The 27,095-nt window shown below is 39.5% G+C and overlaps 3 protein-coding genes across 3 annotated transcripts in view; 2 read left to right on the top strand and 1 right to left on the bottom strand.

Moving 5' to 3' along the window:
• Positions 1–29: 29 nt before the first annotated feature.
• On the bottom strand, positions 30–4,515 carry hspb11 (heat shock protein family B (small) member 11). The gene is given in 6 exon segments (XM_034692390.1): positions 30–176; positions 179–203; positions 294–337; positions 425–493; positions 4,035–4,141; positions 4,235–4,515. Coding segments are annotated over 6 exon segments (402 nt in total). The 5' UTR covers positions 4,327–4,515; the 3' UTR covers positions 30–111.
• A 19-nt stretch (positions 4,516–4,534) lies between these two features.
• On the top strand, positions 4,535–9,283 carry smn1 (survival of motor neuron 1, telomeric). Its single transcript, XM_034692388.1, has 8 exons — positions 4,535–4,673; positions 5,619–5,690; positions 6,761–6,880; positions 7,011–7,202; positions 8,021–8,200; positions 8,404–8,478; positions 8,612–8,722; positions 9,008–9,283. The coding sequence occupies exons 1-8, from the start codon at positions 4,626–4,628 to the stop codon at positions 9,062–9,064; spliced, it is 855 nt and encodes a 284-aa protein (XP_034548279.1). The 5' UTR covers positions 4,535–4,625; the 3' UTR covers positions 9,065–9,283.
• Positions 9,284–13,390: 4,107 nt separating this feature from the next.
• rtkn (rhotekin) overlaps positions 13,391–27,095 on the top strand; it is a 64,600-nt gene continuing 50,895 nt past the window's right edge. The window contains 1 exon segment of the mRNA XM_034692441.1: positions 13,391–14,004. Within this exon segment, the coding sequence (XP_034548332.1) occupies positions 13,894–14,004 (111 nt within the window). The 5' untranslated portion in view covers positions 13,391–13,893.

The following is a 27,095-nucleotide window of genomic DNA, read 5'->3' on the forward strand; positions in this document are numbered from 1 at the left end:
CTGAGCATATAATTAGATCTGCTCATGCATAAAATCACCAAATAATGCCATTTATTCACACATATATACATACATAAATACATGAAACAGATTTAACTGAAATCAACTGTGTCAATTTTGTACACTGATTCTGTGCACTGAGACAAAGTGATCGTATCCTGAGGTGATGACAAACGCAGGTGGGTGGTACTGCTTTCACTGAGCTGAAAAAGAAAAGAATACAAGGAGTTGCTTTTTCCTCTCAATGCTATGTGTTCACATGCTTTACACAAAATGTGTTCATTCAGACTTACCGATATAGTATTTGACTGAAGATGTCCCTCTGTTTGCTCGAATTCTACAAGACATCAGTTTATTAAATCAATATTCAACTCTCTGGCTTAAAGGTATAAAAACAGATTCCATAGATAGGTGCCTCCCTTACCTTTCTCAGTTTCAAACTCAAACTGAGAAGCATTTTGTGAGGTATTCCTTTCTACCTTCAGGTGCTTGACTGCAAGAGAGAACAACACAACCAGAGAAATATAAATGTTTTTGTACCATAGACTGAAACAGCACAGCACAGCACACATAATCTTAGATTTCTCAGGTAATATGACACACTGAATATTTTGGTCTGTCCCCAATATCAAACAACAGTTATAGATATAAACAATGAGCATGTTCAGTGGGTTCAGATGTGGGGGGGATCAACATTTTATGTTATTGTAGGAACAAAGGGTAGCAAGGCACATCACGTTCATTGGCTCATCAGCCTGCTAGCAAATTAAATATCTAAATAGCTGTGAGGTCACTTGCAAAGGAATTTTGAGCAGATATAAGCGATTTACAGATAAAGATATAAGTAATTGCTATTACTGTGGTGGTCCCACCTATACTTGAATTCTATAAGATCGTTATAGTCCATACAAATTCAGGATAAAGCTGTCTGCTCTTGACTTTCATGTAGCCCCACCATCAGGTCAACGGTTTACCTCAATAGCCTTAGTCTTAGAAAAATCTTAGAAATGCACTGTGTACTGAAAAGTTATTGGCTGTATAAGCTATGATTGCACGAATGAATGTGCAAGGTTGCATCTTTGAATATAATTTACAATACCATGGATGGATTCTGTCCTTTTTGAAGATCTAGAAAATCAAGCCTTTTTACATTGCTCTATGAAAAGTGACATTTTTAATGCTGACTTGGACATTGGCACAGTGACCAACTTTCAAATAAGGGACATTTCATTTATTATTATTATTATTATTAATATTAATAATAATAATAATAATAATAATAATAATAACTTTATTTGTAGAGCACTTTTTGATACAAGTAACAAAGTGCTTCCCGAGAACAATAAAAACACAATGAAAGCAAATTAGAGGTAAAACGTTAAAGATTAAAATAAATTCACAAAATAAAAGCTTGACGATAAAAGTGTGTCTTGAGGAGTGAAATATAATGAGGGATTGACTCTGCAAGTCTGATTTACAATGAGTTTAAATAACATCAATATCATATTTAAATATAATGTATTTAATTAAGAACACTGACAAAACCTGTATGAAGTAATGCTTATTTTACTTTTTTTAATTTTAATTGCTAATAACTTTAAATAATTGTTATTTTATAGGCTCTTGTTTACTTTAGTTTACACTATCTACTTTGCTGCTGTAACACTTAAAATTTCCCCGTTGTGGAACAAATAAAGGAATATCTTATCTTATCTTCACTGTAAAAAAGCCAGCCTTCAAAAACAAGAAAAAATAATCAACAATTAGGGGTATATTACTTAAACTAATCAAAATTATCTGCCAACAGAACAAGAAAATTTGGCTTGTCAGGACTTTCCAAAACAAGTAAAAAATATCTAACCTCAATGAACCCAGAAATACCTGAAAATGTGTGTATTTTTACTAATAACAGGTGCATTTTTTCTTGATAGAAATTAAAAAATATGAGACTTCTTAAATTAAATAAATGCTAGTGCGATTTACAGTGGGGCAAAAACGTATTTAGTCAGACACTGATTTTGCAAGTTCTCCTACTTAGAAAGATGAGAGAGGTCTGTAATTTTCATCAGAGGTACACTTCAACCACGAGATACAAAATGACAAAAAAAATCCAGGAAATCACATTGTAGGATTTTTAAAGAATTTAATTGTAAATTATGGTGGAAAATAAGTATTTGGTCACCCACAAACAAGCAAGATTTCTGGCTCTCACAGACCTGTAACTTCTTCTTTAAGAAGCTCTTCTGTCCTCCACTCGTTACCTGTATTAATGGAACCTGTTTGAACTTGTTATCTGTATAAAAGACACCTGTCCACAACCTCAAACAGTCAGACTCCAAACTCAACCATGGCCAAGACCAAAGAGCTGTCAAAGGACACCAGGGAGAAAATTGTGGACCTGTACCAGGCTGGGAAGAGTGAATCTACAATAGGCAAGCAGGTTGGTGTGAATAAATCAACTGTGGGAGCAATTGTAAGAAAATGGAAGACATACAAGACCATTGATAATCTCCCTCGATCTGGGGCCCCACGCAAGATCTCATCCCGTGGGGTCAAAATGATCATGAGAACGGTGAGCAAAAATCCCAGAACTACACGGAGGGACCTGATGAATGACCTGCAGAGAGCTGGGACCAAAGTAACAAAGTTTACCATAAGTAACACACTACGCCGAGAGGGACTCAAATCCTGCAGCGCCAGGCGTGTCCATGTCCACGCCCGTCTGAAGTTTGCCAGAGAGCATATGGATGATCCAGAAATGGATTGGGAGAATATCATGTGGTCAGATGAAACCAAAATAGAACTTTTTGGTAAAAACTCAGCTTGTCGTGTTTGGAGGAAGAAGAATGCTGAGTTGCATCCCAAGAACACCATACCTACTGTGAAGCATGGGGGTGGAAACCTCATGCTTTGGGGCTGTTTTTCTACAAAGGGGACAGGACGACTGATCCGTGTTAAGGGAAGAATGAATGGGGCCATGTATCGTGATATTTTAAGCCAAAACCTCCTTCCATCGGTGAGAGCAAAGGTTATGTTACAAAGTATTGAGTTTAACTTTTTGTTATTGACCAAATACTTATTTTCCACCATAATTTACAAATAAATTCTTTAAAAATCCTACAATATGATTTCCTGGATTTTTTTTCTCATTTTGTCTCTTATCGTTGAAGTGTACCTCCTGATGAAAATTACAGACCTCTCTCATCTTTCTAAGTGGGATAACTTGCAAAATCAGTGTCTGACTAAATACTTTTTTTTGCCCCACTGTATCTATACATAATGACATGCACTAGGCATTACATTTCTTGAAACCAGCAACGTAATACTTACAACTAATTTACTTTTCTTGATGAAAAGACAAAAGTTAAGAATGTATTTCTCATTATGTAGGATCAATTTCTTAAAATTCTTAAATGAGCCAAAGGCTGTGGAATTCATAAATCATATTAATGCCTTGTAATTTGGAAGAACTTATCTGAAAGTAATTATTTCTGTACTAATATATAGTAGTACATATTTTCTATTGTTACATTGAAAATAAAAACAGTGGATTACATTTGGCTGTCATTTGTTTTAATTGTATGAAGAGATACAATTGTGTCAAAGTCATGATTTCTTATTTCATGCTTGAAATAAGAAATTATTTCTTTGAAAAAGCAGTTTTATACTTGTGAATGTTGATGAAACAGCTTTGTAACAGTTGATATTCTAGTTTCAAGCATGTATTACTCAATATAGGTCATACAATCTCAGTAACAAGTTGTAATATCTTACCGAGATAATTTAGGACCAAAAGACTCAAAACAAGTGAAACACTAACATTAAAACTGCTTAGTGAGAAAAACTATCTTATCAGGCAAAAAATAAGCAAATATCACCCTTATCTGAGATATTCAATCTTACTTAGATTTCACACTTTGCAGTCTTATCGTATCGTATCTTATCTTATGAAAAGCGTGTCCTGGGTGACTTGGTTGATTACTGAAACATGAAATGTTGGCTCTAAACATGATACCATCAAAGCATACACATACCATTGTAGCTGTCCACAGTCAGTGCAGTAATGTTTGTGGTATCAGCAAAGCGGATGATGAACTCTTGTGGAAACATACCGGTGGTCATCCAAAACGTTTTAGTGTTTCTGTTTGAGAGGGACAAAAAAAAACCGAGTTAAACACCGATCAGTGGGGGTGAGGTCCAGTAAAGAACACATTTCAGAAACAACACCACTCACCCGTCAATAATGTTTTCTGGTGGGTGATTCTCATCGCTTGATGCAGCGACGACGACTTTTGCACCCAGTGAATTTAAGGAGGATTCGATCATCTTCAGTGACGCACAAGAAAACGAGATTATAATCTCCCACGCTGCCTGGTTAGCTACAATAACAGCTGTTTCTGTGTTAATACTCAACACGCTGTTTGTCACAGTCGTTTGAGAAGTCGCTTACAGTCGTTTGAGAAGTCGCTTACAGTAGTTGCCAAGCCAACCAATGCGTCCGTTGCGTCGCAATATATGTACGTCATCACTTCCGCAGTACGTCACCACGTTTCCGACACGCGTTGTACGCACGTTATTGTTAAGCAAACACCTAGCTGTTAGCCGCGACATCTGCACATCTTCAGATGGCGAATGGATGCAAAGACGCGTTGTTTACACGCGGAGCTGGACAGGTTAGTGACGAAACATCAGCAGATGATGACAATGTGTGAAGTAGTGTAAGCTGCTCATTTCTAGCTTTGATTGGCATGTTGAGCTAAAAAGCTAAGCTACATACCAACGCTGACTTGGGCTAAGTTGGTTAACATAAGAGGAAAGAGCGAGGAAAATAAACATCTTTAGGCATACATCTTTAGAAATGCCAAATAGTTTTTTCCATTGAGAAGACAGCAGCAGTTGCTTCTGGTGCTTCTACTATCCTTTCCACCGTGCACGAAATGCAATACACGTCAGGTGTTAGGGTTAAGGAAGTATCTAGACCTGTTACCTGTTTACTGAGTGGTCCACCTGCTTCTACAACATGCTATCTGTTAAAAAACAAGGCCAAACTCACACGCATAACTACCACAGCTTCTAAAATAATCGGTCTCCCCACACTCAACCTCACAGAGTTCAAAAACAGGGCCATCAGACGCATCGCAACCTCAATAGAACAGGACATCACACATCCACTAAACACCCACCCTCATCCCACTCCCCTCAGGACGCAGGTACAGGGTACCAAGGTGTAGAAGGGCTCGCCTTGGCAAGAGCCTGATCCCTGCTGTTATAGGGACCCTGAACAACAGGCCTCGCTGAATAACAACACTCTCTGTTTAAGTGTTGATGCCTCTGTGGATAGTTTGTTTAGTAGAGTTGAGCAATGTATGTTTTTCGTGAATGTCTTTGTCTATGTCTGTGAAAACGCAGAGGGTGCTGTGGAAAATAATTTCCCAAGGGGACAATAAAGTCTAAAGTCTGAAAGTTAAATGATATCACTCACCATGGAAGTGTTTGAGAGGCTGGAAAAACATGAAGCATTCACAATCCCTTTCACACGACATCTGTGTCGTTTTGCATTGAACATGATAAGATTAATCTTTCATCTGCTGATGCTCTAAATCTGTTGTCTCTTCCAGAGTGATGATTCAGACATATGGGATGACACCGCATTGATAAAAGCTTATGACAAGGCAGTGGCGTCATTCAAGGTAAAATAATACTTTGTAACATGTGTAAAAATGAAATGTTAATTTTTATCTTTTTTTCGGTTACATCCCCAATTCCACAATAGTTCGGACACTGTAAAATGATGAAAAAATGGTTTGATGGTTTGCAATCTTTTGAAGCCTTTATTTCATTGACAATAGTGCAGACTGCAGAGACAACAAATCAAATGCTGGAACTGAAAAGTGTGATTGATTTGTGAAAAATATTTGCTCTTTCTATATTTGATATCAGCAACATGTCTCAAAACAGTTGGGACAGAGACATATTTGCCATTGTGTTACATCACTTCATCTTTTACCAACACTCTTTGCAACAGTTGGGAACCCAGCAGACCTGTTTCCAGGGTTTTTAATGTTAATTGTTGTCCCACTCTTTCTTGATATATGATTCAAGCTGCTCATCAGTTCAGGGTGTCCTCTCTCCTCTGTCAAATTTTTAGTGTAAACCAACTCATGCCATGGGCACTCATGCATCTGGTGCCATCATCAAGGATGCTGGCTCTTCAGATGAGTGCTGAATACAAGCCAGTTGGTCCTTCCCCTCTTCAGAGCAGAGCATGCAGTCCATGATATTCAAAATGAATGTCAAATATTGATTTGTCAGACCACAGTCAAGTTTTCCACTTTGCCTGAGGACATCTTAAATGGACTTGGGCCTGGAGAAGGCATCAGCATTTCTGAATCATGTTTGTATAGGGTTTCCTCTTTACATGATACACGTTTAACCTGCATTTGAGGATGCAGCAACAGACTGTGTTGAAAGACAATCGTTTTTGCATCTGATTTTGATCTCAGGCAGTGATTTCTACTGCAGAGGCATGATTGCCCTTGAATATAACGACCATCCAGTATCAGTTGTAAGCTTTGTCAAATTCTTTGCAATTTTACACAAAACATTTGCTTTGTTGTCTTTGCACTATTTTCCGGTAAATATAGGCTTCAACCGATTTTCAAATCTTCAAATTCTGTTTTTAATCGACATTTTATGCAGCGTCTCAACTCTTATGGAAATGGTGTTGTACCTATGTCCCTGCTCTTGCTTTGTGCATCAGACTGCTTTAAAGGGTGAAGATGTTCCACAAGCCTCCAAGAAAAACCAGCCAGGAAAAAAACGCAAGAATAACAAAAAGAACCAGTGCAGGAAAAGAACAAATGCACCACCAGAGAAAGAGGTCTGTAACTCAAAAAATTTATATCTTTTTATTTGATTGAATCCTAGATTAGCTTACTTCAGATCTGAAAATATCCACATTGGTTTTGTTATACTTTTAATCACTCTGTACTGTGTGTGTTGTGTCTCAGTGGCAGGTAGGAGACTCGTGCTGTGCATACTGGTCTGAAGATGGCCAGCTCTATGCAGCCACCATCACCTCCATAGATGAAAAGAGAGGCACCTGTGTGGTTCTTTTTACAGGATACGGCAATGAGGAAGAGCAGAACCTAGAAGACTTGCTTTCAGAGATATCGGAGGGTGATGAGGAAACAAGTACCAAGGTAAAGATGTGCAAAAAAACATGTTTATATTCAATTTTTGTTAACGTTATTAGTTTCACTTGCTTATAGAAAAGCTTAACTTTGGTGTACATTACATCCCTTGAGCCCTTTATGTCAGTTGACGTATTTTATAATTCTCATGTTAAATCCCCCCCAAAGCAAAATCTGCTGGAATGAGTGAACATGGTGCAGCTGAGATAGGCCCCGGGGCAAAAGGATGGAGTGAACTTGGTTACTGCGAGTGTCAGGCTTTGCTGTCAGCTAGTACAAATAAAAGGAAATCCATTTTAAACATGCACAACACAAAACAAACAGTAAGTGGAGTGAGATTGAACAGCTGAGCTGCCACCTTCTTATTTAACTGACATGTATCATATTTATTATCTTCAGTTTATGATGGCTTTGGAAGAATAAACTATATTATTTTGTTTATTAAGCCACAAGCATTGATACAATATTTGGAGGACATTGCTGACAGATGAGGGGGGTTGAGGCAAAGTGAGATTAATGTAATTTACAGTACATAATCTTTATCAAATTGTATCTTGTGGAAAGGGATAAACATAATAAGTTGCTGTCTTCCAGTATCATCAATCCAGTGATTAAGCTCTAATAAGTTAAACACTTGAATCTTTAATGGATTTTATATTAATTAGGCTGTAGATAAGTTGATATTTTGCTCTTTAGTTTTTGCATGCAGCTTTTTTTGTTTCTAAAAACAAGTTCCAATACATTTCCCAGAAATTTCACGGATGAATAAACACTTTTAAAAAAGACTAATCAAGATTAAAGTAACACTGTATGTGTCTGTTGTGAAGGTAAATGAAGCAGAATCATCAACAGAGGACAGTGACAGGTCAACCACATCAAACCAACACAAACAACAGCACCACAGTAAACCCCAGAAGTCCAAACCCCACAAAGAAGCTCCCCCAATGAGGGCTCCTGGTTTCCCTGGGTTTCCTCCAGGCCCACCTCCGATGCATTCTTTCAGGCAGGTAAGAAGTAAGACTGTGGACCTCTCTGTGTTAGAAAGTAGCTGACAGATTCCAGACTAATTGTTATGTGACAAGTGGGCTTCACTGAAGAGGGCTATTCGAGACATTTAATTAGTGAAACCATGTAAGGTACTTTTTTGTCACCAGGATCCCAGTGTGTTGTTACCATCCCTTTTATTTTTGTTCTATGCATCCTCTGCTAGGGTGGAAACAGACGTAGTGGTGGTCATGGGCCTGTACCTCCTCCATGGCCTCCAATGATGCCCTTTGGTCCCCCAGTGAGTTGCAGTATAGCATTGCACTAATACAAAATGCAAAAACTATGGCAGATATTGTTTTACTTCAGCAAATTCCTGCATAAGTGCTAAATTAAGAGACAACAGTTGGTTGATGTTGATGTCTCTGTCACAGATGATCCCTCCTCCTCCTCCCCCGATGAGCCCTGACATGGTGGATGATGAGGCCTTAGGCAGTGTGCTCATCTCCTGGTACATGAGTGGATATCACACAGGATACTACCTGGTATGTCCACAGAAGCTAACTGATTTACTCTCTGCTATAAAAGGGATTTTCTTGTTTTGTTCAGGTTCAGTCTCATGCATTATGTTGTGAAAAGAGGTGGGTGCATGTTGCGATTTAGATGCTCTTTTGCCTTTTTGGCGAAGATGGTCCATTATTGCGCTCATGCTTCTTAGCTAAGAAGCTTTCCATCAGATGCCTTCAGCTTCATTATAGGTGGGAGTCATTGATGTTCAAAAGAAGAGGTCCACTAAACAAACATCATGCTCTTTCTTTTTTGTCCCTAAGGGGTTGAAGCAAGGACGAAAAGAGGCTGCTAATTGGACAAAGCTGCACCACAAATGAAATGTCAACTGAAGATTTCATGGTTTCACCTACTCAGCGCATCACCTGGTGCTGCAGTCATCCTCTGTTGTGTCTGATGTGTTTGCTTTTGTCTCAGAAGAAAATGTTTATTGATGAAGTGTACACTGTGAAAGGAACATACTTCAGAGTTCAAGGAGAAAAGTTTTGTATTTTTTTTTTTGTAAATGGATTAAATAAAGTCTTTTGGAGCACAGTTGATAACTCGCTCAGTGTTTGTTTCTGTCGTAGAGTACATTTACTGGACATTATCATTGCAGCTTATTATTCCTTAGAAAAACATTCTGGTTTATTCCAACTTGTATGAAAAAATTGTAACGGTTTGTTGGATTTAACTTATCCAAATGAATGTCAGTCCTGATGATGTGTAGTTGTAATGGCACGTGTTGACCAGTAGAAGTCAGACTAGTATAATGTATTCACATTATAAGAAAATGAGGCATGAATTCATAATAGTCTTGTCTTCAAATCAGTAACAAATTTGTGCCACTCATCCAGTCCCTTTCCACCTCTAATCGAATGTCTTCTGTACACTTGTGTCTCGGCGCGCAAAGAATTTGATTGCAAGCCAGTCCTTCAGTCCTGCTTTAGTCCCTCTGGTGCTTTCCAGTCGGTTAATTCACTGAATTGCTCCACTGTTTGAGTTACATTGGAGCTCTCTGATCTCCCTGAGGTGTTCACTCTTTCTCAAACAAATATAGGAATCGCATCCATCATAATGTTTTTTCAACTCACTTCAGATGGGTGCATATTTAAGTGGGAAAGTAGGAAAGGTTTCAACAACAAGTATGAGATGTGCCAGTTGTTCAGATGAAGATTAATTCTTTGAAGAAAAGTCACTGACACATTAAATCATTAAAATATGTTTTGTCATAGTTTCGATGACAAGGACAATGCCCAACTCATGAGCCTAAAATGCAGACCAAAAGACCTTTAAACATGCAGAGATCTGACAAGACAATAATATATTTTGTATGATGTGCTTATGTGGGATGACACCCGCAGGTCCAATGCTGTCTTAATAACTGTATTTAATCAATTTATTTTTTGTTCTGAAAACTGATCCTAGAATGTCTGAGGTTTAATAATGTTGGACCAGTAAAGAGAGTAAGGCAATGGTTGTGTAAAGTGTATGAGTGTAAATTTAGCATATAGCAAAACACATGTAATTACAGTGGGAGCAGCCACAATCATTCTGCTGAGCCTGTAGCACTTTTGTTCCACGAAAACAGATTTCCCATATTTCCTGTACTGATGATTTGCTGCCTGCTTACACACGCTGCTCCGGTTCTAAACTGATGGCAATTGATCATGAAAATATACAGTATGTGTGTGGAGAGAGAGTAATACAGCATAGGAATTTGTGGTGCGATGTAACAGCATGATTGTCTGCTGTCTTTTATACCATGTGATCTTCCTCCAGCTGCTCCATGGCCATTGCTTTCTGTGTAAAGAGCGGCCCCTTTGTTTGTGTACCGACTGCGGTCTGCATTTTATAGCCCACTGTGTCTGTGCCAGTGTTAACTGCTGTATTTGATTCTCCCTGCCTGCTAACAGTCACTTTTGTCTCTGGCTGTTTTTGTGCATTTGTGTGGGCAAAAAGAGAAAAACAGGAGAGAAAAGAGAGACGTAACAGAAGGAAATGTAGTTTGTGGGATTTACAAACAGAATATGCACTATAAACGAGGGGTGATAAACCAGACCTATCTTCCCCCTGCAGATGGGTTTAAAATCTGCCACGGCACAGCCTGCACATAAGCCCATTGCCTGCCTGACTGCAGCAAACTGAGCTGCCCAAAGGGCTCGGTGCAGCCCAGTGAGGAGTTAAAAGGGGGTCAGAACTAGCTTGGGAAAGCGCTGTTCCCCTCTGAGACTGTCTACCCCCTACTGACCACAACAGCATGAGGCATGTAAACATAATCTGCATTTCACATAGTCCCTTCTAGGAAACCGATAGATATCCAAGCAAGATCACATTGCTGCATGAGTTACAACGCCTTCAGCTATTTACTCAAGCTCCTAACACCAACAAACATCCTGCTTCTAAATAAGAGTCTGGGGAGAGATTAGAGAGACGGGGGCTTCACAGGGTCTCTCTCCATAGAGACTGAGCATGAAACGCAGTCATCAGTGCATGGTGAAGACTGGGGTGCAGACAACATTAACCCCGAAGGAGGGGAATACATGTTTCCTTTATTTGACAGGAAAAGCTCATTTTGGACTTTTAGAAACAACTTGTATGTGAGCTGGTCTAGGCGATGCATGGATAATACAACTATTTTGTTTCACTGTTTATACCTCAATCTGTTTAGAAGAACTCAAATAACTGACACTCAATTGGAATTGTTTGCTTTGTAGACACAGAACATGTTGCAGTATTTAAGCTGTTTGTAATTCAAACAGAGATTAATGCAAATTGGTCACAAGCACTGCTTGATATCATGATGCCAGACAGTAAACATTCAGAGTTTAACACCTACCCAGTGGTAGTTTTTTCATAAATCAAAGGTAGCTCACAAACACATTTAAAAAAAGATTTAAAATGTGCTAACAGCTATTATATTTCCTGATTCCCTTAGTGGCTCAATATTTCTTTGGATTATAGGAGGTAATACAGTAAGTCATGGCTAGTTGTGTAAAGGTGCATGAAATGGAAATATAGAACTTTGGAAGAACATGCTTTTTGGCACCAAATTGTTCTCGTAATATCAACAGTGAATCAGCAAAAAGTGGAGGAAACTAGAGGATTGTGACTCTAAAGCACACCAGGTAAGATATAAACACATCAGTCAGTTAAAGGCTGGGTGTGAGAGATATCATGAGGCAAGGATGTATTGTTGATTACTGTAAGGGTCCAGAGTTGAATGTGAGGTCCAGTATCTGCATTAAATGTGTTTTCTTATCATGCATAAGGCTTGTGTCATGAGGCTGGGACTTCCCAGCAGACTTCACTTACTCATTGTTTGGATGTGACCTCTGCTTAGTAAGGCTGATCTCTGATGACTTTCTGACCTTTTAGAATTCCTCTCACAGCATGTTCAGTAAAGTCCTGGTGCCAACAAAGACTGTGATCCACATTCCTGCTAGATCTTCATGCTCTGTTGGAAAGGCTCGTAAATACAGTTCTTTAACATGATGGGAAAGCACATGGCCACACTTTACAGCTGCTAGGAAGGATATCAAGGAAAAGGGAATGTGCAGAGGCCATAAAGTAGCTATTAAGCATCACTTTATACATACTGTACAATATTGTACAGTGATCTCAACAGTCACTATTAACTGGGCCATAAAACTTAAGTTTAAGAGCAGTTAATTTTCCTAAAGTTAAGGACAATGCTCTCCATCTTTACTTCCTAAAGGAAATGTCAATCAAAACTTTGATTGCTGTGATATAATGCATTTTGTACATTTACAAGTGTAAAAGTCAGAATGTTTAAATAATGCCTGGAACTTTATTTTTTAAAATAGCACTAAAAGTAAAAAAACAAACAAACAAATTGTTATGAATGGCTTCTGTGTACGGTGGCCCTGAAGGACAAAACAAATGTACAAAAGATGAAACACTTTTATAAAGTTGGAGCCAAATTTACATTTTGTAAAACATTTTTACATTTTAAAAACAAAATAACATCAGCAAAACACTTTTAACAAGCCCAAATTTACATTTAAGAAAACAAATTTATGAAAGATAAAACACTTTTAGAAAGTTGGAGACAATTTTACAAACAACGGAACACTTTTACCGTTGAGCCTGACTCCTTTTAACCTGAGGCTATGTGGTCTGAGTCCGTTTCATCTGGATTCTGACACATGATGAAGGTTTTGTGGAGTCTGACACCTCTCTCTGAGACCCGAGGATGTCCTCATATGTAAACCATGTCACTCCGTTTGGTTTCTCTCCATCAAAACAAACTAAATCACCCCTCACTCGATCACTTCCGGCATTTGGTACATTCCCTTTCCATAAAAATGAAATGTTGATTTGTTTCAGAAATGGTAAAAGTGTTTCATCTTTTGTAAATTTGTTTTCTTAAATGTAAATTTTGTTTTGGCCTTGGAAAAAGTGTTTTGCTGATGTAATTTTGTTTTATAAAATGTAAAAATGTTTTCCAAAATGTAAATTTGGCTCCAACTTTGTAAAACTGTTTCATCTTTTGTAATTTTGTTTTGCCCTTCAGGGCCACCGTATATGTGAGTAGGCTTTTTGGATAGATTTTGCATAAGCTATGTTAAATGTTATACTTTACGCAAGATGAGAGGGCTATGAAAGTTGGTTAAAAGAGTGTTTTCCTTCACGTTTGTGGTTTTCATTCATTGTCCACTCTGCATGACTTCTACAAAAAGGCCCGCATCTACATTATTGCAATAGTAAATCTCAGCAAAGTACAGATACATCGCCGGTAGGGGTCTCTTGATGGAGGACAGGACGGGGCAAAGTTAGATCTCAGCTGTTCCACATGGGGTGTCAGTCAGTGTGTCACTGAGGGACGCACAAGGGGCAGTGTGTAGAAAAGTGAAAAGTCAGCTGTGAGAAAGGAAGACTTCTTGTTTTTGTTTGTTTTTCTCCTGTGACTTGGCTCGTCCCAGTGTCGGTTCAAGCATCAGAGGAAACGTCAGTATTTGAGTCAGGGTTTGCCTTAAAAAAAAACTCCCGGGAGTTTTCCCCGGTCGGACTATTTTGTGCCGCCGCCTGGAACAGCACTCGTCTGGTTTTGCAGTTTTCCGAAGCGATATCTCCCACTTTAAGTTCTTCTATCCATCACGCTCTGCTTGCTCGGGACTGTTCTGTGAAGTTGCCAGGAAAAGCAGAGATGTTTTGCCGAAACCAAACAGCGAGAGCTACCGTCGCCCGCGGCTCTGCCCTTGAAATGGAGATACGGCGAGGGAAGTTCAGAAAGAGCGTTTTCCTGGACACATCACAGGTAGATAATTGTTGTTGTTCGCCAGTTATCAACACACACACACACACACACACACACACACACACGCTGTGGGGGATTCTCTGTTTACAACTCTGACTGATCTCTCTCCCTCTAAACTTATTTGGCACACTTTTAATCTTGTTCTGAAGGCATCTGAGAGCGCGTACCCTGCTTTTGCTTCGTGCCACATTTTAATTACAAAGCACTGGGGAGATGTGCTGTTGCGTTCAGGTCCTCAAATCAAAGCAGTTAATTGCAGCGTTTTTTAAGTACCTAGCATTTTACTCGACTCTAAGTAGAGAACTTTAATATTCCTACAGAGATATAAAATTGTGTTTGTATGTTTGTGTGTGTGGTGCTTAGATGTGACTTGGAAGTGCTAATTGTTGTCTCATCTCCCGTGATATTGTTGTATTTCTTAGTGTATTAAAATTGTTGGTGTGCTTGCACTTTCAGGTAGTTATTGCATGGAATTAGCTTTTCATAATGGCTTGTTTTTAATTTGACAATGACTATTTTACTTCTGCAAGCACTTTCTTTGAATAACAGCAGTTTTAAATCGTTTGTCCCATCGTGTATCTCTTGGGGGAATCACCTGCAAGAAAAAGGCCAAATTGGCTCCATCTTAAAGTTCAGAAATGGGTCAAACATGAAGCATTTTCCCTTCCTCTCTGCAGAGCTCCCATGTCAGCATCTGCTTCATGTTAGCCACTGTGTGTCGGCTTACTGACAGCATCAAAAGGACTTTAAATCTAACCTGTAATTATTTTTTTTACTTGTTAGCCACATTAATACAGTTTTATTGGAAAGTCCTCTGTCTGTCTGTCTGTCTCCATTTTCCCTTCTGTGTCTCTCTGTCAAACACACACACTTGCCTGTGTAAACCTTCGGCAGTTTGCATTACACTTTGCTTTCACTTGAGAGTCCCGGTATTGGGATTTCCCAACCAGGGAAACATTCAGGTTTCGGTCTCTGTGGTTGTTAAAATTTAACCAAACCTGGATTTTTAAACCTGTAGCAGGCTTGGATGTTCAGAGATTGTTCTGGTATTGCTAGAAGGAGGTGTGTGGTATAGAGTGTGAGGCAAAGAGGAAAGAGAGAGGGAGAGGGGGGACTCAATTGTAAGAGGATACTTAAGGAATGTTAATGGTGCTATATGGTGACTGGAAAAGATAGAGTATTGATTCTGTCTCTCTCATTCACTGTCGGAATCCCTCCTTGTGTGTTTCTGTGTGCGGGCATACACAATGTCAGTTTATGTGTACAAGTTGTTTATAATTCATGTCACAGGAAAACACAACTAATCCATAGAGAGAAAGGCACACTCCTTAGTATTGATCTGCAGTCAGAATTAGCCTGATCTGGTGTTTTGAGAAAGCAGCAAGGGATCATATTTGACACACAAGCTGGTAAAACACAAAAACACACATCGAACATTTCCTGAGGGAGAGTGTTAATGTAGTTAAGTCTACAGTGTTTCACAGAAGAGTGGATGATGTCCTGAATGTCTGGCTTGGTTCAGGTGGTATGAGTTTATGATTGTTCTACAAACAGAGTAAAAATGAGATGAAGAGTTCAAGCATTCATGACTTATCTTACATCATATTTATTTCTGTTGATTTAAAATGAGGATAATCACACAGATTGACCACCCCTCACTCCTATTCCTATCCCCTCTTTGGTCTCTGCCTAAGTTATCTATCAGGGTAAAGCCTTCCTGTCTTTTCACAACAACAATCACTGCTTCCTTAAACGCTGTAATCTGCTCTCTGCTGGTTCTCATACAACTTTAATTTGTGTCTCTGCCTTTGTCGCCAATGCTAATGATCCTCTTTCAGACTCTGGGACTCTCTTCCAGCTCTCCTCAGTGCCACCGTGGAACCAGCCTGTGGCATTTCAATGAGGCAGGCCACCTCACTGTGAAAGCACCCCATTTTCACTGTGCCAACAGAAATCACATGTGTGTGCATGCGTGTGTTTGTTAAGTGCCAGCATTTGAGCCTCTTATGTAAATGTTTGCATGTAAAGGTTGTTTTTGTGGAATTTTGAGTAGTTTGTGTTATCAGAGACTGAAATGCACAGGGCTCAAACAGATGATATAGAAGCACTCCTGCGTTGGACTGAACCCAATGTGAGGAGTGCCAACTTTGTTTTGCACACTCATTTGTATGCATTAAGGCTAAGAAATTGTGTCTCCAGGAGAGAAAAGATAACAGTAAGGAAATACCTTACATGCACTGCTATCAAACGTGAAGTGCAATGGAATAAAAACGTAGCAAATAAAAATAAACAGCATATTCATACTGTGAAGAAACATAACAGAATCAAATAAAGACTTTATAGAAGGACGGTTACAAAAATATGCACAAAATTTATATTTGAAAACTTAGAATGTGGCTTCATTCACAGCCATGATCTTAGCTCATTTGATTAGCTTAATAATTTAGCATTAATTTGTGTGATTATTGTCAAAGGGACAAATTTAAGCATCCATTAAATGGAGTAGAATCTGAACTCAACGGTATGAGTGTGTGCTAATGAGCCTGCATGGAGGCCAGAGGCAAATACAGCCAAGAGCTTTATTTTCTAAGGCTAAATCACTGCTATTATTAATCTACATCCTGCAGGCTTTGAGGATTTCTGTGGACTATGTGCTTAATAACTGCAATCAGTTATGCAAATTAAAGATTCAAAGTTTTAAATATTGCCAGGCATCCAGTTTAGCACTTTGATGTATTAAAGCATCGGCAGGTTATTCTTTCCTTTTAAATTTAATCCAAAAGCCTCAGTGTTATCAAGAGAAGTCCTCACTGTCTGTCCCGCTGTGGTCTGCTGTTGCTGAATCATTCTGCTGTGCGCAGATCACAAATTGACAGAGTAATACAGCCTGGGAGTGGAAAGAGATTGAGAAACCGAGCTAAAGATTACATGCATTTGTCCTAAAAATGTATTCTCCAGCCGTGCTGTCCATCCTCCGCCCAAGCTGGGAATTCATCTGCTTTCTACATCCCTCCTCTCTGATGCACAAGGCCACCGGTGAGTCTTTGCACTCTGCTCTATCTCTCTGCCCTTTGCTTGGCACTGCTGTCTCAGCTGAAGCCACCCAGGCCTGCAGAAGGATCACTGGTTGTTGTGATTAATATTATTATGGAGGCGGGGCAGGAATGTCCTCTATTTCAACACTCTGCATTATGTTTAACTCAAGGTTGGTCCCTACTAGTCCTCACCACTGTGGCTAGCACCAGTTATGCAGGGCCAGGAAGTGGTTACATGTGTGTGTGTGATGGCACACCCATCCACCCACACTCTCCCAGCATGCTGCAGTGTATGGCGAGGGCTGGGAGTTGGCCATTTGTATTGAGTTAAAGCTTTAAGAGCTCTTGGGCTGTGGTTTGGTTGGTTTTGGTATTCTGCCCTTCTCCACCCTGTAGATCCACACATCCCCACCAGAAGGATCCAAACTGAACACCCCAGTGGCTAAAAAACAGTTTGGAAAATATAGGTATTACTTTGCTTGATTTATATTCACCCACCCATAAAATAATAAAGCAGTCACACCAGCTGTGCAGCAACTTATATTTGGAAATAAAGGTAATGTGATGTAACTCAAAACTGCTTTTGCAAAATTAGCTTCTGCATATTCTGATCAGGTATGAGGTGTATTTTGCTTGCATCAATATAATCTGATGCCTCCTGGTGTTATGTCTCCCAAGTCTGAGGTGCTGTGAAATTGATATGTCTTCTCCAGATGCTCGGATGTATGGTTTATAGTTTACAGATCTTGGACTGCAAGCAGCCGCTCAGTGTGGCTTCTCCTGATGTTTAATGTGGCCTAGCAGAAAACTGTGATGCCTCTTTATGCAAGCATAGGTTTGCCTCTGCACACACTCACACACAGGAGGGAGAGAGGACATATAGATGTTTCAAAGACAGCACTTTTGCCAGCGAGAGAGAGGAAGTACCTCTCAGACCATGAACCCAGTGAGAAAAGAGTTGCTTTCAAGGAATGCCAACTCCCCCCTCTCCTCTTCTGAATCTCCCTCTCAAGGCAGCCCTGTGTACCCAGAACAATGGGCCATCACTGCACAGAAGCCCAAAACCTAGGCCAGTGATGGGGCATGAAATGCAGGGCTGAAGGGCCTTCTTAAGTAGAGATGCATCGTATGCGTCAAAGTTGGCAAGCATGGCCTGAGAGTTTTGTGAGGAAGCTATGGGATCTGATTTTTAGCACAAATCTTCCAAATTCATGTTGGACCCTCCGGTAGTGCTTCAATCTGCCTGAACTCTAAAGTGAATGTGTGCACCCTCAAAGGTTTCTGGCAGGTTGAGCACTACAGGGGTGCAAAGGGAGATGCCAAAGAGAGTTTACCCCTTCTAAGACCTGTCCTCTCAAACAAAGCTGAACCACTGGAGCTTTCAGCTTGGAGGCTTTCTCGGTATGCTGAGGGATGTTTTAACTGGCAAATGTTTAACTTTCTTTATTACTAAGGCTGTGTGTATATCATTGTAGAACTCTGAACTGCTCTATTTCTGTGTGAGCACAGAAGACAAATTGTTTAGTCTTAATATCTTCAAGCTGTGCGTAAAACTTCAACCACTGTAACGCTGTTATTCCCATGGCCAGACTGTTTGCCTAATAACTGCTGAAAAAGAGAACAAATCAGCGTTGTTCAAATAAAGAAAGATTATGTCACTATAATACTTGCACACAAACAAACTCATCCTGTATCTTCTTATGCAAAAAGACACAGTTATGTTCTAGTTTATTATCAAACAATAGGCCGTTTTTTGTTTTTTGGAGAAATTACCATTAACAAATGTAACTCACATAATGTCCTTACAGTTATGAAATGTTAATCTATCCCAGCTTTTAATTTGTTCTTTCACACAGTGAACTTACTGAGCTACAGCTCACAGTCCAAAAATATACAGAGGATTTGCTCACTTGACGTGGGGACTCAAAAGCCCTGAAGCTCTCTGTTTTCTTCCTATTTCATCTGACCGGCTCTCGCTGACACAACAATTGGTCTCATAGTGAACGGATGCCCTAGTGCGTTGATTCTTCTCTGCGGACACAGAGGCAGCTGTTTAGCTCACAGTCTTGACTTATCTCACTCTCACTGACAGGAAATGCTGGAAAAACCATTCAAGGCTTTTGATTTTGGAGAAGATAAAACTGGTATTATCAAGGTAAAGTTTGAGGCTTTTGGTAGTTGTTCTTTTTAAGCAATTGTAATTTTTTTACTGTAGAATTTGACACATTATTTTACAAATGTGCTTCTTCGTTGCAGTGTTCTGATGCCATGCAGTTAATGCGGTCAATTCATCAGTTAGGTGACCAAAAGTGAACAACTGTCTACTTTGTTATTCTCTTTAATATTTGGATCATTTGTCAAATAGAACCACCAATTAGCTTCTAGTAAATGTTATTGAATATGCTTGTAGGCATGAATGTCAGATATTGTCTACTAAGATTAATTGAATACAAACTAAGAAATACTGACAAAGGGAAAAGATGTAATTCAAACGTTTCTGTGTTAGATTTCACCACTGCCTTTTCACTAGCAAGGACCACGCCACACAAGGAGATAAGTTTGAACAAATAATGATTTCAGGATGGGGGTTACGTCTTGGCGTTATCCTGCCGGAGTTGATCTTGACCCAAGGCTGTACCTGGAATTAGACAAGGGCACAGAAGAAGCAAACACAAGTTGAGTAGTAAGGGATAAGGTTAATTGAAGCTGAATAAGGTGAGGGAGGGTGGGTTGAAGAGTAACAGACGAACAGTTTGAGTAGGCTGCCTACATTTAAAGTAGGCTTGTCCGGTGATTGAAGTTAACACCTCAAATTAATTAAAAAACACATGGACTTGCAGCTTTTGCTCAACATTTGAAATAATAAAAAAAAGACTTCTTTGACTGTTTTATTGATACATGAAGCGATTTGAAACTTGTGAATTTATAGCCGGATTTTCTTTTACGCTCATTTGAAATTTTAATTAAAAATTGAAAGACTAATACAGGAGTTGGAGGTTTAGGTCAGTGGTTATATTGCACACCCCTTGTGCAGAGGCTTTAGTCTCCAAATCAGGCAGCCTTTGTTCAAATCTATCCTGTGGCTCACTGCCATATAATTACCTAACCCCTCTCACCTTTTTTCCTTCACTATCCACTGTCCTATCCTCTAAATAAAGCATCAAAAGCCCCCAAATAATCTAAAAAAAAAAGATAAATTGAGTAAAGGTTTGATAATCTGCAGGATAACCAATGATAAGAATAATACTCGACAGTGCGACATTCTGTTATCTACTTCCAGTTCCTCTTTGCTGTAAATAGACCCAGAGTAGATTTCCTTTTGTGAGGGTCATATATGTTCATGTTCTCAGTTGTAAGTGTTGTAGCCTAAGCGTGTGGTTTGTGGCCTCTTTGCGTCTCTGTGTGGCAGCTGGTGTCAGGGTGCAGTTTAACAGCTGAGGGTCTGCTGCTGATGCTGCAAGTGAACCCCTCCCAACCACACACACAGTACATTTTCTGTACATAACAGGACTTCACATTGAACGAGGCGTTAACATAGAGGCCATATATAGATAATAGGCATGTATGTATACACACACAGGATGTGTGTCACACATACTGTCAGTGTGTCTGCATATCTTCACTGGGAGTCCTTCTTTTCTTATTCTGTTGTGAATGAAAGCTGCTGTTTTCAACTCTTCATTAGTCATTCGTGATAACTGCGGTCTGTCAGCCTCACACACACTCGCATACACACACCTTCAGACAGTGACTAAGCAGCAGCGCCTCCTTGAGCAAGGTCCATTGCGTATTCTCAGACACAGACGGGCTTTGTTCACACTCTGTTTGCTAGCCTGAGCGAGGCTGTCACTGGCACTGACTCGGTTAACAGACAGATGGAGAGATAGATGGAGGTGGAGTAATCACTGGACACTTTCCCACAGTTTCCCCCAGATGGGAAACTTCCCCCACGCGTCATCAAACCTGTCTCTTTCACTTACTATCGAAGTTAGTGAAGTGGATAAAGCTTCTGTATCGGGGTAACCCAGAAATGTACAATTCTTGACCTCCTTTTCTTTTGCTATATAGTACAGGAAAATATAGGAATTGAAAGATCTAGGTTATTTTCATATTGTACACCAAGATATCACATCACTAAAACAAATGGCAAGAACAGCCCTTGCAGTATGTCTGAAGCATATTTAGGAAAATTGGTCAACATATATATCATGTCAAAAAAAGCCTCTGAGCCATAACCTAAACTCGAACGAAAGTTTGCCATTTCAGAAACAGCCGAAACAGTGATAAGTTCTTTTAACTGAATAGCACAGAGTCTCATTGAGAAAAAAATCAAGATAAGTATTTAATGAAGTACTAGTGTAGAAAGAAGTGTTCTTTCTTTCATTGTAAGATCAGGTTGCTATCATGTCTATGCCTGCCCTCTGCATCGTAACATTTCTCATCCCTCTACTGTTCCTTTCTCCCCAATCTATCAACGCCTCCTCTTCCCCAGGAGAGCCACATTATGTGGGCCGCACCACTTCTCTGAGGCTCAGGTCCCCTGATACAGTAGCAGGGTTTGTTCCTTTTGTCATGAACCGTACTGCTAACCCACTTTCCTGATCCAGATAACTCAGACAAGGGAGGACGTCCTCCTTTGTCTTTACTACTAGACAACCATAGAAGATTACTGTTTGTTTGATGTCCCTTTATCTCTCAGTAATCAATTTCTACTGTTTGTCTTTCTGTACACACCGCACCAGAGACCTTGAACATAACCCATGGAGCCCACTGCTAATAGACTGTAACACAGAACCTGACTGCCTCATGCCAATGGTATCTCCTCCCTGTGAACATAAGACCCCCAATGTGTACCGCTCTGTTAAACATTGACATAAAGACACACATACGTACACACAGATTCCAGTGTGTGGCTTCATTTACAGTCCCGTTGTCAGCCCCTTTGACTTATCACTGAGAGCTCAGAAACACGAGAGGATCTGTCTCTGTATGGAAAAATGCAGTTCTCAAAAAGACCCCCACAGCACTGGGCACCTAAAATAACAGTGGCAAATGCATGGAATTGTGTAACTTTGCAATCCGTGCAGGAATTATTAAAACAAAGAAGGATTTTAGGTTTAATACACAAAGCAGATACGTCTGGGTTTTTTGATAATTTCGCAAAGTTGAAAAATTCTGCAACACTTCATTTTAAGGAGGCATTAACCCACATAGGCAGTGAGAAAAAGACAAACATTGTACTCTGTGAATCAATTACATCACTGTGTGCTCTAAGTTTAGTCCACAACACCAGGGACAAGTTATTAACCTTCAATTCCACACGGTGATTATGGCTCAATAATATGGGGCACGTCTCTGTCACCTCTTTATGCCGCTTCCTTTCTACTCTTTCAGTCTCTCCTTTTCATGTTTCATTTTTAAGTAAAAGAGCTTTTGATCCCCTGATCCTATACCTCACATAACTACCTGAGTTTACTGTGAAATAGATGGAGTCAGAGTCTCTCTTTCGTACACAGGAATGCACTCAGAGAGGAATCAATACTGTGAAATGTTCTGAGGTACATTATATATGTTTGTGTGTGTGTGTGTGTGTGTGTGTGTGTGTGTGTGTGTGTGTGTGTGTGTGTGTGTGTGTGTGTGTGTGTGTGTGTGTGTGTGTGTGTGTGTGTGTGTGTGTGTACGTGTGTGTGTGTGTGTGTGTGTGTGTGTGTGTGTGTGTGTGTGTGCGTGCGTGCGTGCGTGTGAGTGAGTGTTAGGTGTGTTGTTCATGTCTGCTCCTGCACTGATTGTACCACTGTTTCATTTTGTGTAATCACACTGAGTCACAAAGCGATGCGTTCAACCGACATGCCTGCTGTGAACTGTATGTAATAACCAGGGACTGTAGCTGTTCAGTTGATGCATGAATTGTACCGCAACTTTAACCTCATACTGTAAAAAAAAAAAAAAAAAAAACCTCTTACCAAATAATTTAGAGCAGAAGAGAGTCCCGTATCGCAGGTGTAGCTCGGCCAGCAGATCACTGCATGGATTTGTGTTGAAGAGAGGTTAAAGGAGCAAAACCACCAATGATGCTGCTCTATTTTCTGATGATGCCAAGCAGGTGTTTCACTTTATGGGAGCAGATGGGTCTATTATGCATGTCTGCCTTCCCTGCATGCTGCATAGTGTACAAGTCCCTGCCAGCAAGCCTGTGTTTTAATGTGTTTGTTTACTAGGCCCAGTGGCAGACGGTGTGCTGTCAGAACTGGTTGTATCGTCGCGTTGTTCCTGCTGATTCAGCAATTCTTTTATCATGTCTGGTGCTACTTTGCCGTTATTGCCTAAACTTCAGGAAAAAGATAGGGATCAGTTTGATAGATGTTCTATAATGTGGATTTGGATGCTTCGTAATTGGCACTAAAGCTTTGCAAGATGCTATAGATGCATGTATATGCTGACCATGATATATAAAGGGTTGATGAAGAAAGAAATATAATGTTTAACAACAATTAGGGGTTCTTCCTGCTGCTGGTGTGATGGAAAATAATGGCACCACTGTGCTTTTAAACGGCACATTAGACTTTGAAAAACTTCCAGATGGCTCAGTTGATAGTTGAAAGTAATATGCACTTTATGACAAACACAATTGAAATATCACCCAAGTACCTTGAGTTTGAGAAACCACTACAGGCTAAGCATACAGGTGCAGCTAATCAGACTGATGTCAGTGGGCAACTCCATCATAAAAGCTGACAGAGCACCATTTAAAATGGTACAAAGTCCCACAGACCTGTGGACAAAACTAAGTTGAAGAAATGTTATATAGCCACTGCTAAATAGATTGCAACTGACTTCAGACAAGCCAACATTGTGAAAGAGACGGTTTTAAGAGACGTCCCTGCATGTAGTGACCAGTCATACGCCTTGACGTTGCAGTGTTATCCTTGAAACTTGAAAGGTAAACAAAAATAGAAACTGCATTTCACAGAAAAAGCACTGTGAAGCTCACCTCTTGAGTCGTGGTTTCAGAGCACACTGATGTAGCAGTGAAGCATTTATTTGAATAATAAATGTAAAAGTCAAGATCATAAAGTTCATTTTGTTGCACTATTTCATTAACAAATCAACGCAGCGGTAAGACTTGCTTTACATTGTTAATATGAACTAAAAAACTGTTTGGCAATGCAAAATAATGACATTTTCAATATGCAGTTAAAAGTGTGATTAATCATATTTAACTTCTAAAACGAGTGATTAAACATGATTAAAATAATAAACCATTTGACAGCCCTAGTAACAATCATACCAAGACATAAATCATAAAAGCATTGGTGGATCATGCTGAATACCACTTTGCATCATTAAGCATAGCTGTCTCTTCAGATGAAGAGATGTAGCCAAAAGCCCTATATATTGCAAAGTAAGTGGAAATAGAAGGAGTTAAATAATAATTTCACAGCTGAAGTTTAATTGAAAGCAATATTTTCAAGTTTGAACTGCCCAACTCAGGCTGTGACACAAAATTACACATTTTAAAACACCTCAGTGAGTCCTAAATACTCTAATCTGTTTTTATAGTGAAGACTGTTTAACAAATCTCTTGGCTAATTAACTGTCCCAAGCATCAATCATGTGAATGTACAGTTTGTAGCCCATTACACACTTTATTAAATACAATGTTTCCTGCTTTCACAATCCAGTGTGTGCTGTATGTGTTGTGTTTGTGCTTCCAGATTCAGCTCTTGCCGAGACAGCAGGATGTTTGTTTGGCCAATGACTAAGATTGTTTTGACTACGTTCTATAAAAAACTCAAATCTCTTCTAGAAAGCAAAATAAATAACTCCATTTAACAATTTTACGCTAAATTAATTCCCAACCTGATCAGAAGCATTGCTCTCCAACAAATGAGGGGAATAAAAAGAAAACCTGAGAGGGTTCGGCTGAGATGTCTCTATTAATGTGGATTAAGCAGAATCAGTGAGCAGAGTGATTTTCTCATATTGACATCATGTTCAGTACCTCGTTCACTCTGTTATCTCATTAAACTGTTCCACTCTCTGTGAGCTGAGCAGAAATCAGTAACATTTAAAGATGTTTTGCCTGTCAGTTTGAGCTACAGTCTCCCCCCCTGAAGTCTCCTCTGCAGATGTTTAGATTCTCTTATTGCTTCTGCAGATGTTTACATATGAGGCTTCTGTTTTAAATGTTACAGAGACAGACTTTTACTACAGACAGCAGCAGCCTTTGCTGGAAGCTCTTCTGAATCGTGGTCTGGCTGAAGTGACCTCATTGCAAATAAATTCATGTTTTTTTTAAGCCAGGCTTTTTATAAATGGAACAATGACATGTTGTGTCTGTCTCTTTTACTAGGGTTGCAAAAATCCGAGAATTTTCAAAGTTGGAAACTTTCCATGGGAATTAGCGGGAATTTATAGGAATAAACGGGAATAAACCAGGAATTTACTACATTGAAGGTTGGCTCTGAATAGGGAACTTAAATAAAGTCTGGTAAAATATGTTTTAGGATAACCCTGACTAAAACAACCAGATTTCATGCAAGTACAGTTGAATATCTATGCTATTCCTCAATCACATGCACAAAGCACACTGCTTACTGCAGGGCTATTGAGACCATGCCCCCTACATGCACTTTTCATTTAACATTTGGAATGGGACTTTGTTGGAATTGCATTTTTGTTAACTTTTGAATGGGTTGAGTCGGGGGGGATGAGTAATATGTAACTCAACATTCATGTTTTTGTTCTTCAATGAAATAATTGATTGTTCAATAAAATATTTAACACTTGATAAAGTTCTACTTACAAATAAATCTTTTTTAATTGTATTATTTTGGATGGATGTCTGCTTATAACAAAACATATATTTCTGTTTGGATATGATACATTACCATTAAATTACCCTCAATTCCCAGTTAATTCCCATAATTTCCCATAATTTCCAAAATTCCCAAAATTCCCCAGCCTAACTTCCCATGGAAATTTACCGGAAACTTTCTGGAAATTTACCAGAATTGTTCCACCCCTTTGCAACCCTACTCTTCACTGCTGAGTCTTATGTCTTTACCATGTCTGGTTTTCCTTAGAAAAAAAATAAGAGCAAGTTTATCCTCTTCTTAGTCTCATTAGAATAGCTGAGCAAATTTATATTGACACACATCGACAGAACTGTCATTATGAGTAGTAACTAGTAAAGAACAATGCATCTTTCCCTGACTGTTAAATAGTGTGGCAGGTCTTGCTGCAATTCTGTTTCTGTCCTGCAGAGTGAGCCATTGCTCCACTTCAGCCTCTGAAACAGCCCAGGAGCAGAGGCTCACCTTTACCTCATCTTCTTCACCCTTCTGTTATAGCTTTGACTTTCACTTTGTATTTACCTTACAGACATTAATAGTCATTTCACTTTTTTAAAATACAGAATGAATAGCTTTTTGTACACTTCCTCTTCAATCTACACATATCTTCCTCTGGTATTGCACAGCCTGCAACCCTGAGGGCAGAAATCAATGGAGATGAATTGCTTAACGAGTAAGTTTTCTGCTCGGCTCTTCAGAGTGATGAGATGCTGCAGTCTCCCGTGACCAGCTGAGGTAGCGATCCTGAGAGTCAGCAATGATTCTGGGAAGCTGCCAGAGCACTCTGCTTTTTGCATTTTTGTGTGTGTTTGTGTGTGTGTGAGTGTATGACTGAGTATTGGAGCCAGGTTTTCCCTCATGACTGACGGTTAAACTGAGAAAAAAGATGGCTCCTTATTCCAGGTGCTTAATAGACTCCCTGTTCTATGTCTCTTATCCTGATGATATGGCTGGGCTACTCCTGCAGCTTTTCTGAGCTAGTCCATGAACTGTGACGCATCCATCCAGTCCTTTAATTTCCAGGAGAAGAACAGCACCAGCTGTATGATTTGTGTTCATGCACGGCATCATTTCCGACATTACTCAGGTCTTGATCATGTATCTAGAGCAGAACGTTCTTAACAAAATGCATCATCATAACACCCTCTGTATCTAATCTTAAAGAAGAGTAAAGATCAGTCACTGACTCACCTAATAACAA

This window comes from Notolabrus celidotus, chromosome 9 (genome assembly GCF_009762535.1).
Source record: "Notolabrus celidotus isolate fNotCel1 chromosome 9, fNotCel1.pri, whole genome shotgun sequence".
NCBI lineage: Eukaryota > Metazoa > Chordata > Actinopteri > Labriformes > Labridae > Notolabrus > Notolabrus celidotus.